Source organism: Salvelinus fontinalis, chromosome 15 (assembly GCF_029448725.1).
Source record: "Salvelinus fontinalis isolate EN_2023a chromosome 15, ASM2944872v1, whole genome shotgun sequence".
Classification (NCBI taxonomy): domain Eukaryota; kingdom Metazoa; phylum Chordata; class Actinopteri; order Salmoniformes; family Salmonidae; genus Salvelinus; species Salvelinus fontinalis.
The window spans coordinates 23,893,419-23,912,209 of record NC_074679.1 but is presented as its reverse complement, the minus strand read 5'-3'; the positions used below and the strand labels follow the sequence as shown (position 1 = coordinate 23,912,209).

Below are 18,791 nucleotides of genomic sequence, written 5' to 3'. Positions count from 1 at the left end.
AATTTGCGTGAGCTCAAGTCATTAGGGGTGTGTGTGTAGTTGAATGTGTTTATTCACGGCATGCATGTGTGCTGACATGTTAAAACCTGAGGGATTGTCATGGCCTGTAGTGTCTGAAGATGAAATGGACTGGAATGAGGCAGACCAGACATCTGCAGGTATATCTGTTACACAGGCTCATCTACATGCCTACCTCGTAAGAGAAGTCTTCTTCATCGTAAGAGGGCACTGTTGAATGTTTGTTCCTAGTTTCACCAGAGGCCAAGTGTTGCGTAAAACTCAGTGGGCCACAAGCTTAGACCTGGACTCATAAATTCTCACACAGTAGAGGTCGACCGATTATGATTTTTCAACGCCGATACCGATTGTTGGAGGACCAAAAAAAGCAGATACCGATTTTTATATATATATATTTGTATTAATGACAATTACAACAATACTGAATGAACACTTTTATTTTAACTTAATATAATACATAAATAAAATCAATTTAGTCTCAAATAAATAATGAAACATGTTCAATTTGGTTTAAATAATGCATTAACACATTGTTGGAGAAGAAAGTAAAAGTGCAATATGTGCCATATAAAAAATGCTAACGTTTAAGTTCCTTGCTCAGAACATGAGAACATATGAAAGCTTTTTAACATGAGTCTTCAATATTCCCAGTTAAGAAGTTTTAGGTTGTAGTTATTATAGGACTGTTTCTCTCTATACCATTTGTATTTCCTATACCTTTGACTATTGGATGTTCTTATAGGCACTATATTATTGCCAGCTTAATCTCGGGAGTTGATAGGCTTGAAATCATAAACAGCGCTGTGCTTCAAGCATTCTTGAAGTGCTGTATGAAGGAATGCTTACGAGCCTGCTGCTGCCTACCACCGCTCAGTCAGACTGCTCTATCAAATATGAAATCATATACTTAATTATAATATAATAAACACACAGAAATACGAGCCTTCGGTCATTAATATGGTCAAATCCGGAAACTATCATTTCGAAAACAAAACGTTTATTCTTTCAGTGAAATACTGAACCGTTCTGTATTTTATCGAACGGGTGGCATCCATAAGTCTAAATATTGCACAACCTTCAATGTTATTTCATAATTATGTAAAAATCTGGCAAATTAATTACAGTCTTTGTTAGGAAGAAATGGTCTTCACACAGTTCGCAACGAGCCAGGCGGCCAAAACTGCTGCATATACCCTGACTCTGCTTGCGCTGAACGCAAGAGAAGTGACAATTTCCCTAGTTAATATTACCTGCTAACATGAATGAATTTCTTTTAACTAAATATGCAGCTTTAAAAATACTTGTGTATTGATTTTAAGAAAGGCATTGATGTTTATGGTTAGGTACACATTGGTGCAACGACATTGCTTTTTTTGCGAATGCGCTTGTTAAATCATCAACCTTTTGGCGAAGTAGGCTGTGATTCGATGGTAAATTAACAGGCACCGCATTGATTATTTGCAACGCAGGACAAGCTAGTTAAACTAGTAATATCATTAACCATGTCAAATCAAGTTTATTTTATATAGCCCTTTGTACATCAGCTAATATCTCGAAGTGCTGTACAGAAACCCAGCCTAAAACCCCAAACAGCAAGCAATGCAGGTGTAGAAGCACGGTGGCTAGGAAAAACTCCCTAGAAAGGCCAAAACCTAGGAAGAAACCTAGAGAGGAACCAGGCTATGAGGGGTGGCCAGTCCTCTTCTGGCTGTGCCGGGTGGAGATTATAACAGAACACCATGTGTAGTTAACTAGTGATTATGTTTGATTTGTTTTTCATAAGATAAGTTTAATGCTAGCTAGTAACTTACGCGAGTGCAGCAAGGAGCCAAGGTAACAGGTGGTCAACCTGCCACGCAGTCTCCTCGTGGAGTGCAATCGTCCATAATCGGCGTCCAAAAATGCCGATTACCAATTGTTATGACAACTTGAAATTGGCCATGCCGATTAATCGGTCGACCTCTATCACACAGTCACTCTGAGGTCACAACCGTCTCCCACTGTGTCATCATACCGCTTTGTTCTCCTCTCCTTTAACATCTTAAATATAATGGCAAAATGTAGATTTCTGCCTAAATAGACATACTCGAAAGTAACTGCTATTCATGTATATTTGGAAAGAAGACATCTGGGATATTATGAGGAAATGTGTTATGTCCGTTGTTGAAATGAGACCAAGGTGCAGCGTGGTAGGCGTACATCTTTCTTTATTTGATGAACACCAAAAAAAAAAAAAAAGGATAAACGAACATAACGTTCTGCAGGCTACACAGTAACTGTACAAAAACAAGATCCCACAACTGAAGGTGGGAAAAAGGGCTGCCTAAGTATGATCCCCAATCAGAGACAACGATAAACAGCTGCCTCTGATTGGGAACCATACTAGGCCAACAAAGAAATAGAAGCATAGATTTGCCCACCCAAGTCACACACTGACCTAACCAAATAGAGAATAAAAAAGGCTCTCTAAGGTCAGGGCGTGACAAAATGATCAGAATAAATATAGGAGTTACATAGTTCAGAATACACAAGATTAAGCCCACACAAAATGTAAGTTTTTTAAAATGTATTTTGGAAGTAATCTTTCATTGACAAGCTATAAGTGAATTATGGATTCCAAGAGCTGGACACACATCAGATGGCTTCCACAACATGTGAACAATATCAGAAAAAAATGGGATTGATAGACCTAACAACTAGAAATGGGTAGATGTTTTAGTGTGTGGTGACGGGACGTTTCCAAGTGTCCCTAAACCTCTCCAAAGTGGCATATGTCTGTATATTATATAATTCCAGTGCTATAACATATTTGCAATCCCTAAATGCTATTTGTTCAGTATAAAAACACAATTTCTACCATATCAACCTCACTCAAACATTGTGGTGGTGTTTTGGGGTATCCAGTGTACATTCAAGTGTCCTTTCAACCTCTCCAAAGTGTCAGAATGTGGTAATTGCACTGTTTTTGCACACTGGATGTGCCTAAATGTTATTGTTCACTATAAAAGCTAAATTTCTACAACACCAACCTCACTCAAACATTTGTGGTGGTGTCGGGGGACATCCAAGTGTTATTTCAACCTTTCCAAAGTGCCTGAATGTTTAGCCTAGGCATATCCAATGTATTGGTCCTACATACACATTAACTATTTACAAAACAATACAAAAGCAACAGATATACAGTACCAGTCAAAAGTTTGGACACACCTACTCATTCCAGGGTTTTCTTTATTTTGACTATTTTCTACATTGTAGAATAATAGTGAAGACATCAACTATGAAATAACACATCTGAAATCATGTAGTAACCAAAAAAGTGTTAAACATATCAAAATATATTTGAGATTCTTCAAAGTAGCCACCCTTTGCCTTGATGACAGCTTTGCACACTCTTGGTATTCAATTAACAGGTGTGCATTGTTAAAAGTCAATTTGTGGAATTTCTTTCTTTAATGCTTTTGAGCCAATCAGTTGTGTTGTGACAAGGTAGGGGTGGTATACAGAAGATGGGGCTATTTGGTAAAAGACCAAGTCCATATTATTGCAAGAACAGCTCAAATAAGCAAAGAGAAAAGACGGTCCGTCATTACTTTAAGACATGAAGGTCAGTCAATGCGGAAAATGTCAAGAACTTTGAAAGTTTCTTCAAGTGCAGTTGCAAAAAGCATCAAGCGCTATGATGAAGCTGGCTCTCATGAGTACTGTCACAGGAAAGGAAGACCCAGAGTTACCTCTGCTGCAGAGGAGAAGTTCATTAGAGTTACCAGCCTCAGAAATTGCAGCCCAAATAAATGCTTCAGAGTTGAAGTAACAGACACATCTCAAAATCAACTGTTCAGAGGAGACTACATGAATTAGTCCTTCATTGTTTAGTTGCTGCAAATAAACCACTACTAAAGAACACCAATAAAAAGAGACAAAGAAACTTGGGCAAAGAAACTTGAGCAAAGAAACTTGAGCAACAGACATTAGACCGGTGGAAATCTGTCCTTTGGTCTGATGAGTCCAAATTTGAGATTTTTGGTTCCAACTGCCGTGTCTTTGTGAGATGCAGAGTTGGTGAACGGATTATCTCCACAAGTGTGGTTCCCTCCGTGAAGCATGGAGGAGGTGGTGTGAGGGTGCTTTTCTGGTGACACTGTCAGTGATTTATTTAGAATTCAAGGCACACGTAACCAGTATGGCTACCACAGCATTCTGCAGCGATACGCCATCCCATCTGATTTGCGCTTAGTGGGACTATCATTTGTTTTTCAACAGGACAATGACCCAACACACCTCCAGGCTGTGTAAGGGCTATTTGACCAAGAAGGAGAGTGATGGAGTTCTGCATCATATGACCTGGCCTCCACAATCACCCGACCTGACCCAATTGAGATGGGTTCAGCATATGTGGGAACTCCTTCAAGACTGTTGGAAAAACATTCAAGGTGAAGCTGGTTGAGAGAATGCTAAGAGTGTGCAAAGCTATCATCAAGGCAAAGGTGACTACTTTGAAGATTCTCAAATATACAATATATTTGGTTTTAACACTTTTTTGGTTACTACATGTTATTTTATACACTGCTCAAACAAATAAAGGGAACACTAAAATAACACATCCTAGATCTGAATGAATGAAATATTCTTATTAAATACTTTTGTCTTTACATAGTTGAATGTGCTGACAACAAAATCACACAAAAATTATCAATGGAAATCAAATTTATCAACCCATGGAGGTCTGGATTTGGAGTCACACTCAAAATTAAAGTGGAAAACCACACAACAGGCTGTCCAACTTTGATGTAATGTCCTTAAAAGAAGTCAAAATGAGGCTCAGTAGTGTGTGTGGCCTCCACGTGCCTGTATGACCTCCCTACAACGCCTGGGCTTGCTCCTGATGAGGTGGCGGATGGTCTCCTGAGGCATCTCCTCCCAGACCTGGACTAAAGCATACACCAACTCCTGGACAGTCTGTGGTGCAATGTGGGGTTGGTGGATGGAGCGAGACATGATGTTGCAGATGTGCACAATTGGATTCAGGTCTGGGGAACGGGCGGGCCAGTCCATAGCATCAATGCCTTCCTCTTGCAGGAACTGCTGACACACTCCAGCCACATGAGGTCTAGCATTGTCTTGCATTAGGAGGAACCCAGGGCCAACCGCACCAGCCTATGGTCTCACAAGGGGTCTGAGGATCTCATCTCGGTACCTCATGGCAGTCAGGCTACCTCTGGCGAGCACATGGAGGGCTGTGCGGCCCCCCAAAGAAATGCCACACCATGACTGACCCACCGCCAAACCGGTCATGATGGAGGATGTTGCAGGCAGCAGAACGTTCTCCACGGCGTCTCCAGACTCTGTCACGTCTGTCACGTGCTCAGTGTGAACCTGCTTTCATCTGTGAAGAGCACAGGGCGCCAGTGGCGAATTTGCCAATCTTGGTGTTCTCTGGCAAATGCCAAACGTCCTGCACGGTGTTGGGCTGTAAGCACAACCCCCACCTGTGGACGTCGGACCCTCATACCACCCTCATGGGGTCTGTTTCTGACCGTTTGAGCAGACACATGTACATTTGTGGCCTGCTGGAGGTCATTTTGCAGGGCTCTGGCAGTGCTCCTCCTTGCACAAAGGCGGAGGTAGCGGTCCTGCTGCTGGGTTGTTGCCCTCCTACGGCCTCCACGTCTCCTGATGTACTGGCCTGTCTCCTGGTAGCGCCTCCATGCTCTGGACACTACGCTGACAGACACAGCAAACCTTCTTACCACAGCTTGCATTGATGTGCCATCCTGGATGAGCTGCACTACCTGAGCCACTTGTGTGGGTTGTAGACTCCGTCTCATGCTAACACTAGAGTGAAAGCACAGCCAGCATTCAAAAGTGACCAAACATCAGTCAGGAAGCATAGGAACTGAAAAGTGGTCTGTGGTCACCACCTGCAGAACCACTCCTTTATTGGGGGTGTCTTGCTAATTGCCTGTAATTTCCACCTTTTGTCTATTCCATTTGCACAACAGCATGTGAAATTTATTGTCAATCAGTGTTGCTTCCTAAGTGGACAGTTTGATTTCACAGAAGTGTGATTGACTTGGAGTTACATTGTGTTGTTTAAGTGTTCCCTTTATTTTTTTGAGCAGTGTAGTTTTGATGTCTTCACTATTATTTACTATTATTACAATGTAGGAAAAAAATAAGAAAAACCCTTGAATGAGTAGGTGTCCAAACCTTTGACTGGTACTGTACATAATTTTTAGAATATAAAATGTCTTATACACAAACTTGGTTACACACGTGTCCTTCACTAAAAAAGGTGCAAAAATAGAAATAAGCAGAACTTTGTACAAATGATGTTCGTTTTACATCCCAGGTGTAGAAGGTTAGATTTAAGTTACACCGTTGCATTTCACCCACCCCTCCTGTGTTTTGTGCAATGCTTGCAGTTCCTCCTTTTGTCTTTTGGCATGTGTGTTGGATAGTGGCGCTCACCTTGAGTGGGGGGTCTTGTGATGGTTGTGAGGTTGCTTTGGGCCCCCAATTCAGCCGTTTCCAACACCAGCTGCACTTGGAAGGCCAACTGGTAGAGAGAGGATTGACCTTTTGCTTTTGGCCATTTGCTTGTGGGGAAAGAAACTATTTTACTGTCCGCAAAGTGGAGGGGACCTGGTAGTAGCCTATCAGAGCATCAGATAGGTCGACACCCCCCATGCTGGCATTGTAGTCCTTCACAGAAACAGGAATGAGGACATTCTTCCTTTTTTACCGTCCTTGAGACATGGTTGTTATTGAATGCCTTATGCTGTGTGGTGAGAATGGTTACTTCACTAGTGTCTTTCCATTTCACAAAAAGCAGATTCTGTTAGGACGAATGGTGCCACAGACCCTATTTTTATTTTCAAGAGGTCTATGAAAGTGGATGTAGACCATCAGACGTGGTGATTGACATAGCAGCGGGGGGGTGAAGACCTTGATCGGCGGGGGCGCTTACTGGAGAGGGGTGGCTCCCAAATGTCATCATCCAAATCCTCTACGTCCTCCACTCTGTGGTGAATAAAATAAAGGGACATATTGTTGTAAGACACACAGAATTACGTTTGACTAAATTTACAAAACAACATTACTGTAAAGTAAAAACACCAAGCCTAAACTTTATCTGTACAGTGACTCACGTAGGTGTGAAGCACAGACACAATGCAAACAGTAACACCTTGGAAACAAAGGCAGAGGTGAGAACCACAAATAAACAATGGCTAGGAGAGTTTAGTGGCCTCTCCAAAGGTACAAGGGTGAAACTTAGAACAGCAAACAATGAACTAAATGAAACATAGACAATAACTGGCCAGGTCGCAGTTGTAAATGAGAACTTGTTCTCAACTAGCCTACCTGGTTAAATAAAGGTGAAATAAATTAAAAATTTAAATTAAAAACTACTTTGGAATTATATAACATAGGCTAACGTAACAAGTCATTTCTATGTAAACTAAATCCAAAGCACAAAAAGCAGACAACTTAATATAGTAAATTAGCTAATATAAAGTCATGAAAATAATTTACTTACAGATCTAAAAGTGGATCCAAACCTTCTAGAAAGCAATCTTCATCGGCCGTGTCAAATACTTGTTTTCCCAAATTTCTGCCCTGATCCGAATCCGACCAGTATTTTAATCAAAGCTTCTATGTCGGTATACTTATTCATAGCTGCCTTTTTTTTAGCTTCCTGTTCAATATTCTTAGTTTTACGAATATTTTCCCCCCTTGAGAAGCAATTTTTATGCTAAAGCAATGAAATATGTTTACAATGTAGCGTGCTCGGTGCGTCTCATCAGGTAGCAATAGTTCGCATTACGCATTCAATTTTCTAGGCCTTGCTTTGTCCCACCCAAGTCAACTGCATATCCCTGGAAAGCTTATCTCATTGGCTACAAGACTGTTAAGGTGCCATATTAGCCAATCCCCTGTGTAATTGATGCCTACGGCGCGTAAGTGGGCATCGTCATATTTTTAATGTGCAAAGATATATAGTCACTTGGGACGTTCGATGTTGCCATTAAGTCATACATCATCAAATAACATTGGTAATAGACTAGATTTGTTCCTACCAACCTAAGGATTCATTTCATAACATGTAGCTATAGCTCAAACACAGACCAAATTGAAGCTTACCTTGTAAGATCTCCAACTGCCCTTAAATGCTAGTAAAACTAAATGCATGCTTTTCAACCGATCGCTGCCCGCACCCGCCCGCCCGACTAGCATCACTACTCTGGACTGTTCTGACTTAGAATATGTGGACAACTACAAATAGCTAGGTGTCTGGTTAGACTGTGAACTCTCCTTCCAGACTCACATTAAACATCTCCAATCCAAAATTAAATCCAGAATTGGCTTCCTATATCGCAACAAAGCCTCCTTCACTCACGCTGCACACCATACCCTTGTAAAACTGACTATCCTACCGATCCTCGACTTCGGCGATGTCATTTACAAAATAGCCTCCAACATTCTACTCAGAAAACGGGATGCAGTCTATCACAGTGCCATCCGTTTTGTCATCAAAGCCCCATATACCACCCACCACTGCGACCTGTATGCTCTCGTCGGCTGGTCCTCGCTACATATTCGTCGCCAGACCCACTGGCTCCAGGTCATCTATAAGTCTTTGCTAGGTAAAGCTCCGCCTTATCTCAGCTCACTGGTCACCATAACAACACCCACCCGTAGCACGCGCTTCAGCAAGTATATCTCACTGGTCATCCCCAAAGCCAACACCCCCTTTGGCCACCTTTCCTTCCAGTTCTCTGCTGCCAATGACTGGAACTAATTGCAAAAATCGCTGAAGTTGGAGACTTATATCTCTCTCACTAACTTTAAGCATCAGCTATCTGAGCAGCTTACCAATCGCTGCATCTGTACACAGCCCATCTGTAAATAGCCCATCCTATCAACTTACCTCATCCCCATATTGTTTTTATTTACTTTTTCGCTGTTTTGCCACTAGTATTTCTACTTCCACATCATCATCTGCACATCTATCACTCCAGTGTTAATTTGCTAAATTGTAATTACTTCGCTACTATGGCCTATTTATTGCCTTACCTCCTCAGGCCATTTGCACACACTGTATATAGACTTTTTCTGTTGTGTTATTGACTGTACGTTTGTTTATTCCATGTGTAACTCTGTGTTGTTGTCTGTGTCGCACTGCTTTGCTTTTCCTTGGCCAGGTCGCAGTTGTAAATGAGAACTTGTTCTCAACCTCGCCTACCTGGTTAAATAAAGGTGTAATATTTTTTTTGTTGCTGTTTGGTGAAAACGTGTAAAATAAACATTTTGACTCTTGGGGCTGGTGATCAATAACAGTAGGTCACAGGCAGACAAATAACACGGAACCCAAACCGGCTGCGCGCGTGCGCTATTGTGCATAAATTTATTTTGTCCCCCTACACCAAACGCGATCAAGACACGCAGGTTAAAATATCAAAACAAACTCTGAACCAATGACATTAATTTGGGGACAGGTCGAAAAGCATTAAACATGTATGGCAATTTAGCTAGTTAGCTTGCACTTGCTAGCTAATTTGTCCTATTTAGCTAGCTTGCTGTTGCTGGGATATAAACATTGAGTTGTTATTTTACCTGAACTGCACAAGGTCCTCTACTCCGACAAATTAATCCACACATAAAACGGCCAACCGAATCGTTTCTAGTCATCTCTCCTCGCAGGCTTTTTCATCGTTGAACTTATATGGTGATCGCATCTAAACTTTCAGAGTATTACCACGACAACCGGCAAAACAGTTCGTCTTTCAATCACCCACGTGGGTATAACCAATGAGGAGATGGCACGTGGGTACCTGCTTCTATAAACCAACGAGGAGATGGGAGAGGCAGGACTTTCACCGCGATCTGCGTCAGAAATAGGAATGACTTCTATTTTAGCCCTTGGTAACGTAGACACTCGTTGACGTGCGCGAGCAGTGTGGGTGCAATAATTGAATAACACGGATTTCTACATTTATTTTGCGACGCACGCGACGTGTCCGGTCTGGTCAGCATGTTATGCATCATCATGATCTGTGGAGTCTCGGTTTTCGGTGTGAATCGACGTATTCCGTCTTCATTTTGTTTACTCTCCACAACTCTAACCGGAATTTAGGTTGTAGCCATCTTGAAATTAGGTCCTCGGCTCGGCCTGCTCTTATATATTCGTATGGCCAAATATGGTAGTAAGTCACACCAAAGGTTTTAAGGCATACATCAATAGCCAAGATACTCAGCTTTCCGCAGACACCCTGCTTTTGCAGATAGGTGCTACCGTTCTCATAGCAGACTGAATTGAATAAAACAATCTAAGGTCCCCAAATATGGGGACATTACATTTAAGAGGTTAAAAGTCTGTAGGATCTGGCAGAAAGCAGCAGATGGAACACTCACAGCAACAAAGAATGTCTGTCTGTCTGTCCATTGCTTTCTCAAAACACAGAGAGGCATGTTAGGGCAGAGTCAGCTGTGTTTGTGTGCACCATATGAAGTCTACCTGTGTCAGAATGTATCAGCGCCACTTTGATAACTGCTAGATCCTGGGTAACAGGCGAGAACTCATTCTGATGATTTCCCTCTCGCCTAATCTGACTCATTAAATAGACTCTGTTACTGGTTGAATAATCATGTCATTGACTTAATTCCTGAAAGACTAATACCTAGCCTTCAGAAAGTATTCGTACCAGTTGACTTATTCCACATTTTGTTGTGTTACTGCCTGAATTCAAAATGGATGAAATACACCTACTTACCATACCCCATACTTACTTACCATACCCCATAATGAGTGAAAACATGTTTTTAGAAATGTTAGCAAATGTATTAATAATGAAATACAGAAATATCTCATTTATATAAATATTCACACCACTGAGTCAATACTTTGTAGAACCATTTACCAATAAGGGGCCCTTCTTTTGCAAGACATTGGAACACCTAGCTGGTCTTTGGTTGAATTTGTCTTTTGAAATTCTCTGTTCCACTGAGGGACCTTACAGATAATTGTATGTGTGGGGTACAGAGATGAGGTAGTCATTCACAAATCATGTTCAACACTTATTGCACACAGAGTGAGTCCAAGCAACTTATTATCTGACTTCAGCTCACTTTTACTCCTGAACTTATTTAGGCTTAGCATACCAAAGGGGTTGAATACTTATTGACTCAAGACATTTCAGCTTTCAATTTGTAATTCATTTCAAAATCTTTCTAAAAACATAATTCCACTTTTACATTATGGGGGATTATGTGTAGGCCAGTGACACAAAATCTACATTTAATCCATTTTAAATTCAGACTGTAACACAACAAAATGTGGATTAAGTCCAGGGGTGTGAATTATTTTTGAAGGCACTGTACCATTAGTTTGCATTATGGACTAGCGCTGTAATGCAAAGGGACATAGCTAAATGCTCAGCATTTGTTCTCTACATTAAATGATGTGTCAAATGTAGTGTACATTCATAATATCACACAATCTCACATGTTATTTGTATTTCATTGAGTCTGTACGCTGATGTTTGATGTCAGAGCATTAAGCTGTTGGGTATCATACATATTAGATTGGGTATTGGCACTGAAATCCCTGGAGTAAACATCAGTTTGGGGGCTCACAGGATCAGCCGTCCTCTTAAATCCTACTGGTGTTCTATTAGACTCCAGTGATAGATGGGTTCCTACTGTGATTGAATATGACCTGAATTACAATAGGAACAAACAAAAGGCTGTGGAACATCATCAGACCCCCTCCAAATGCTGTGTCTGTCTGTGTGTTTATGGTATTACTATTTCCTATCTGTGTTTCACTGGTGTATTTATATTGTAAATCTATTAGTGATCATGGCTGTACTTACATTTTTCCATTTCCTCCTTGTTCCTATTTTGTCCCGGTCTACAGAGGGCTCATTTCTCGCTTATCCATGAATGACAATGTCTTGTTGCTATAATCATAATCAAACAACCAATCTATGCAAAATATGCTGGTAGAGCACAGACAGCCACTGATGGTCCACGTGATTCATGTTGCCTAAGAAAGTTCCATTCATCCTGGTGAAATACCTGGAGCACTGTGTGAAGGTCTGAGTCATACAGCATGATGATAACATGGAAATGTTTTCTGTTTGCTCAGATGTTATACATTCCTTGTCATGTTTGCTCACTGCACAAGGAGGTAAATAGACCATTTTCCCAGGTTGAGATTGAAGTTTGTACATTACATTAATACACATCTTCAGACATGCCCCATGGGAAGTAAGGAGCGTCAGTTGCAGATTTGCTAAAGGATGTAAAGTAGTAAGAGATATTAGCCTCTCCACATAATTCTTGCCAGCAGTAAATCGCAGGGAATGATGTATTCAGTTTATTAATTCAGTCCAGTTAGATCCCATTGACCGTGTTGATAGATAGAAGTAATTAGGTACATCATTTCATTGTGTAACATTTATTCTATTGTGTATTCTCTCCCAACAGGATTGATCTTGATTGATAACTAAAACCTTCATGTTTCTAGCTCCTTTTCTCCACCTTGTGGTCAGACTTCAAAAGGAACTCGTTCTTCAAGGATTACTAGATCTCCTCATCTCTTCTGTCAGTTAGACCAGAGTAGTTTTCAGAAATGGCACAGTAGCTAGTCAGTATGATAAATGGCTGCTTCAAGCAGATAAGAGCTTCAACTGTCTAACCACTTTTCCTCTTTCCCTTTGTGTGTGTCTGATCCCAGCATGGTCGGTGTCATAATCACGTTCTGACCAATCCAGGGTCAGCATGTTCACAAACAAGGAGCAGTGGGATCCTGGGGTATGAGGAGGGGGGTGTTTGCGTGAGGGATGGGCAGAATTAGGCTGCTGGGATTAGTGTCTGAGCTCTCATTGTCTAGTGATGGAAGTGGAACTACTAGAATTGGGGAATAATAACAACATCAAGCAAGATCTTTTCTACCCAGTTCACTGAATTATTTTGTCTGTATTGGATGTTGATCTACCCTGCATTTTTAGTTCTACTCACTGGGATAGTTTTGAATTCCTGTCATTTTTCTAAGGATAAGATCTGTTTTTCTAAATTTAGGGGGATTATATTACCATGGTATCTCAGTAGCCATAGTGGTGCTTTTGACTCAGAATGTTTGTCTGCCAGTGCCTTTGCTTTTCAAGAGGAAAGGTGAGTTACAGTATAGGCTAAGTACATGGGTTGAGTCCTGGACATTCTCAGACAGGGTTTTCATTTATGCTACATACCTTGAATTATTTTCTTGAAGTTTTATGGTCAAGCGAATGTTCCTTCTTTAGGAGATACGGGCAGGGTGAGTTAGTTAACTGGTTCAATTGATATGAGTTAGTGAATTCATTAGTGAATACCTGTTGTCATAATATGTGTCAAACTGTTGGCTATTGGTGTGATACAGAGGCATGGCAAGCCCTGAAGAGCCATTCTAAACTATCTCCCCTTATGATGTTAAAATGTTATCTAAATGTTTTTTGGTGACTCTGTCACTGAGAGCTTGTCATCAATCATTCTGACTGAATTTACAGTTTGTGTGAACTTGTTATTGTTAGGAGGATAAAATTAAAAGTGGTCAAAGAGGGTGTATTTCCAGGGTGAACAGCCAGAGATGGTGCTTTATAGCAGGGATCGCTCGGAGCACATGGTCGACAGGACTAATTCCAGCATGGTCTTCCTAGCCCCACAGAACATGTACAGAACATGGCTAAATATACAGCAGCTTTGATTAACTAAAGATTGCAGGCTTACCACATGGCCACGGCTGCCCCACACTCTCTGCATTACTTAACTGGTTATCACCTCACTGATCCTAGATCTGTTCAGGACTGCTGTCCTCAAGGGACACTATTCTGCTACTGTCCTCATGATAACCCCATGACACTGCTACTCTGTATTATATGAAAGTAGGACTGTTTGGGAAATATACTGGCTGGTGTCAATGAAGCCTGCTGGGACTTGTGGTTCATGTAGTTGATGAACACCATTTGAATGTTGAGGCCAATTTATCAACTCTTGATTTTTATTGCACATAGCAGCCATTTTATAGTGATCTATATAAATATTAGATGACTTGTTTTGGAACCGGATTGATGAGAAGAGATTTATATCAGTTCACATTCCTCTTTTTGTGGATATAATATCAAATTATCTTGGTGCAATGTAGTTTTGTCAAATATATTGTGCATTTGTTTACACATTTCTTTATTTTGGATTATATATCCACTCACATTCTATCTCTTTCTCCTCCCAGCAGTCCCAAAGCAGGAGGATGAGGGGACTCACGTCCCTTCACACATCCAGGAGAATGTGTTCATCGAGGGCAGCCGGCCCAAGTACCTGGAGGACCTGCATACTGAGGCCCAGGAGGGACTCAAACTTCAGCAGCAAGAAGGTACTAAAGCCCCCTCCAAATCCCTCCAAATACTCAAACTTACTCCAACACCTACCCCTGATAAGGTTAATGCTTTAGGTGAAGTTGCTGTGTGGTACTGTATTTGAAATATTTTGACCTTTATTTCAGAAACAAATAATGGGGTGGATTACCAGGATGACCAAAGCATCGCTGTAAGTTTCCCATTCTACATTTCATCCACGGTGCTACATCAAATCACTAAACATTGTCCCGTCATAAATTCACCATTCACAGCTGCTTTAATTAAGTGTATACTAATCATTTACTTTGGAATTTTCTGTGATTTCTACAGTCGACAGTGACCCGGCAGCCTGACGAGACTGAGAGTGACAGTTACAGAGAGAGGAGAGGCTCTTTGTCAGACAGCACTATACTAGACACCATGTCCCAGGTCTCAACGCGCTCTGCTGTCTCCACACAGTCCTCACGGTCAGGACTGACCCGCCAAGGTAACATGACATGACCATAACCAGAAAACAATTCATACTGGAACCACTATAAAACCTTTTCCGACCAGTGATTGTTTGATTTTCTTTGTCTTCAATGTGTTTTAGAGTTAACACTGGAGTGAAAGCGGCTGTTGTTGGTTTTTGTTAATTTTGACCTAATATTTCTCCTGCTTTTTGTCTCGTTCCCCCAGCATCAACCTTCAGGCCCTTGAAGTCCGAGAAGAAGCCAGAGAAGGCCAAGGCCAGGAAGAGACACAGGAGAACCACAGTTATGGGGATACCACAACACATCCAGAGGGAACTGGGTACGCTACTCATTATTTATGCTCTAAATTAATTGAAATGTCAATATAGACCATTGTGAAGATACCTGTGGATAATTTCACCCTTAATAAAAGCTTCTGTGCTTGTATTTGCTTGTGTAGCTGTTTATTCTGATTTGTCCTGTTGTCCCTCACTAAAGGGCTGGATAGAGCATCATGGGCAGCTCGGCAGGTTATAGACGAGGACGGGCTCCATAACGGGGAGAGCCTGGACATCCACACCATCGATGGGCCTCACCTAGCTGATTCCCAGGAGGGGGTGAGGATATATCTCCAGTCTGTAAAAGGCCTGCAGCCCGTCAGTGAGGACCAGGTTCAGAAGTTCCCCTCCCAGGCCGGTCACACGGATGACCTGGCTCTCCTCCAGCGCATGGGCCCCCAGCTGTGCGGCCTGAAGAGGCCCAATTCCCTGGCCGTCCCCTGGATGACCACGGCGTCCGGCCTGCTGCACCATCCCCCCAGCCCCGTCATGTCCATGTCCCCCCAGGCCACCTACATGTCTAAGATCATCCCCAATGCCGTGCTGCCACCCTCCATCGACGTGGTGGAGATTAGCCATAACCGCAGCCGGAGCAGTGTCCGTACCGTCAGTAAGAGCAGACTGCTGCTGGCCAGCCCTGCCTCCTCCAGAGCCTCCTCCCGCACCTCTGCCATGTCCTCCACCTCCCGATACAACCCACCACACTTCTCTGACAGCTCTGGATGGAGCCACTCTGAGTCCTCCGAGACCCTGGTGTCTGACTCCTCCACCGTCTCCTCCAACAGCACCACCAGACAGGGGGGGGATGGGGAGGGCTCATCCAGGGAAATGGCCCTGGACAGAGAGAGTATCCACTCCTCTGTCAGTAAGGCCTCCAGGACCTCAACCATCAAAGGCAAGGGGAAAGCGAGAGGGGGTGATGGCAAACAGGAGGGGCCCTTCATCCGGAGCCTATCTGTGATGAAGTCCAAGAGGGCACCGGCCCCACCCAGCCGCTCCTACTCCTTACACAAGGACAAGATGAAGCGGCGCTCGCGGGACCTGACTGACATCAGGGTGGCTGCCCTTCCCCAAAGCAGCCCAGTCCGTGGTGGGGAGGCTAAGGCTGTCAGTGCTGGGGAGACCGGCTCTTCTCCCATGCCCTCCAGTAACAAAAGTAGCCCTGGATACACAGCAGACACCAGCTCTCTGGATGAGTCCTCGGGCTCTGTGACCACCAACTCCTTTAACACCCGACAGCAGGCAGCCAGGGAAGAGGAGAGAAATGAGCAGCCAGGCTCCACAGGCTTCTCTCCCCAGAAACAGACCCCCCAGGAAAACATCCTGAAGAAGACTGTTTCCCCCTCCAGCGGCTACCCCAGCCCGGGTGGCATGCCCACCCTCACCTCCGAACAGACCCATAACTCATCCCCAGGAAACAAGAGGGGCATCCTGGCCAAATTATCAAGCATTTTCCCCAAGGCACCATCCCCATCACCTGTTATTCAGCCACAGGCCTCTGACAGCAGTAAGACGCCTCGTCCATCCCCTCCAGTCGACACTGCCTCACCTTCAGTCGACACTGCCTCACCTTCAGTCATGGCACTCAGAGAGCTGTTCAACATCCCTCCCCCACCCAAAGTGTGTGCCCCCTCTCCTCCTCCCCCGGAGGTATGGGCACACAACAAGCGCACTTTTGAACTGCTGCTAGGTCCCCCGGCCCCCAACAACACGGATACGGTGGTGCGAAAGAACCCAAAGGATCGACGACAGCAGATGCAGTCTCCTTCCACATCAAGAGAGGCTTCTGTTAAGAATGTGTCACCTGAGAGGAGAGGTGAGGAGTCTGCACCAGAGCAGGAGGCAGGAGGTGTGCTAGAGAGGGTCACTGAGCCTCTGTCTAAAGAGCAGACCGGTAATCCAGCAGCACTAACATCTGTGTCAGGAAGGGGTCAGGAGAGTCCAAAGGTCCAGGAAAAAGATGGGTTGAGTCCAGTGGTTATAGAAGTGGGAGATAAAGGACCGACTCAAATAGAGCCTTCTGAAGGTATGAAAAGGAATAGTGAAGTGGCACAGAAAGTTGAACAAGAGAGGGTACAAGGAAGTCAGTTGGTGGTTGAACCAGAGAAGGTCAAGGTTAGTCAGATGATAGGTAAACTAGAGAAGGTCCAGGCAAGTCGGTTGGTAAATGAAAAGTCAGTGAACGCCTCAGTCGCTCCAGGAAGGGGCCTAGGAAAAGTAAAGCCAGAAATACAGACTCCTGCTACAGAGAAAAGGACTGAATCTCAACTTAAAATGGACACGTTGTCTATGCTTAGCCCTGCTCTAGCACGCATCTCGCCATCTCCTTCTCCTCCCCCAGCACACTATCCTCCCCTTCCCCCTTCCAAACAGACCACGCCAGTGACCATACTTGGGGTCCCCTCAGATTCTACACCCGCTCCAGAGCTCCCACTAGTCTACCCCACTGAGGAATCCTTCTGGCCTCCTCCCCCGCCTCCCATGGACTTGGCCACCCTTGGCGATGAGCTTGACCTCCCTCTTCCCCCACCACCCAGTGGTTGTGAGGAGGGGGTTATGACAGAACCTGTGCCCCCTGTTTCAGAGGGGACAGTGGGTGCTCCAAACCCTGCCCGACCTGCACCTCAAGAAGTTTCATCTGTACCCCAGGGAATACCGCAACCCAGTCCAGGGATCACAGAGTGCCAGAACCAAGAGAAGTCCCTCAGCAAGAGTTCTCCCACTCCCCCAGAGGAGGCCCCCACTCCTGTGGTCACCCCCTCCCTTCTGCAGATGGTCAAGCTGAGGTCTGTCAATAATGGTAACCAGGGTCTGAAAAAGGACCAGAGTCAGGGACAAAACCATACAGAGGTCACTTTGAGGGCCAAACAACCCAGTAACGGGGAGGCTCCCCAGAAGCCTATTCGAAGGTCTCTGATCATGACAGCTCCCCCTCCCACTGTCACATCCCCACCTACTACTGTTGTCTCACAACTTTCCACAGCCACTGTCCCAGAGGCAGCCCTAACCTCAGCCACTGTCCCAGAGGCAGCCCTAACCTCAGCCCCAACCACAACCAAGTTCCAGCCCAGCATTGTTAATTTACCCTCAAAGTCATCTACTGTCACCTCTCCTACAAGTAAGTCCCCTCCTGCCTCAGCCACCATGAGGATGCAGGAGGCCATTCGCTTGAGGACAGAGACCAGAAGTAAAGAGGGGCCTCCCTCTCATCTCAGCCTGCACTCCCCAACTTCACCAACAGGTCTCAAGTTCCCCTCATCTACCGCCAGTTTCATCCCCTCATCTACCGCCAGTTTCATCTTCGCCAAGAGCACAAAGAAGGTTGTCATAGAGACCCTCTCAACCCCTGAGGCCCAGGCAAATCTCACAAAGAACCTGGTGGCTGAGCTTTCATCTATGTCCAATCCAGCCAAGTCCACAGAAACACAGGAGGTGGCAGGCAAGGTGCCGCCACCTGTGGCAAGGAAACCCAGGCTTAAGGTGACAGATGCAGAGCCCAGTGTGGAGACTGAGCATGTGCAAACTGCGGGACAGGAAGCACAGCCAGCAAACAACACTGAGGGTAAGGGATCTGTGATTCTGACACAACC

The 18,791-nt window shown here is 44.0% G+C and overlaps 1 protein-coding gene across 5 annotated transcripts in view; it reads left to right on the top strand.

Moving 5' to 3' along the window:
- The window catches only part of LOC129811577 (uncharacterized protein KIAA1522 homolog), a 53,341-nt gene that overhangs the window by 33,227 nt on the left and 1,323 nt on the right, over window positions 1-18,791 (top strand). For 4 of the 5 annotated variants that reach the window (XM_055863003.1, XM_055862998.1, XM_055862999.1 and 1 more), the window contains 5 exons: window positions 14,288-14,428; window positions 14,558-14,601; window positions 14,742-14,898; window positions 15,090-15,203; window positions 15,362-18,763. In XM_055863003.1, the coding sequence (XP_055718978.1) occupies window positions 14,288-14,428; window positions 14,558-14,601; window positions 14,742-14,898; window positions 15,090-15,203; window positions 15,362-18,763 (3,858 nt within the window). The remainder of the gene's footprint in view (window positions 1-14,287; window positions 14,429-14,557; window positions 14,602-14,741; window positions 14,899-15,089; window positions 15,204-15,361; window positions 18,764-18,791) is intronic. The other variant, XM_055863001.1, reaches the window with a different exon arrangement.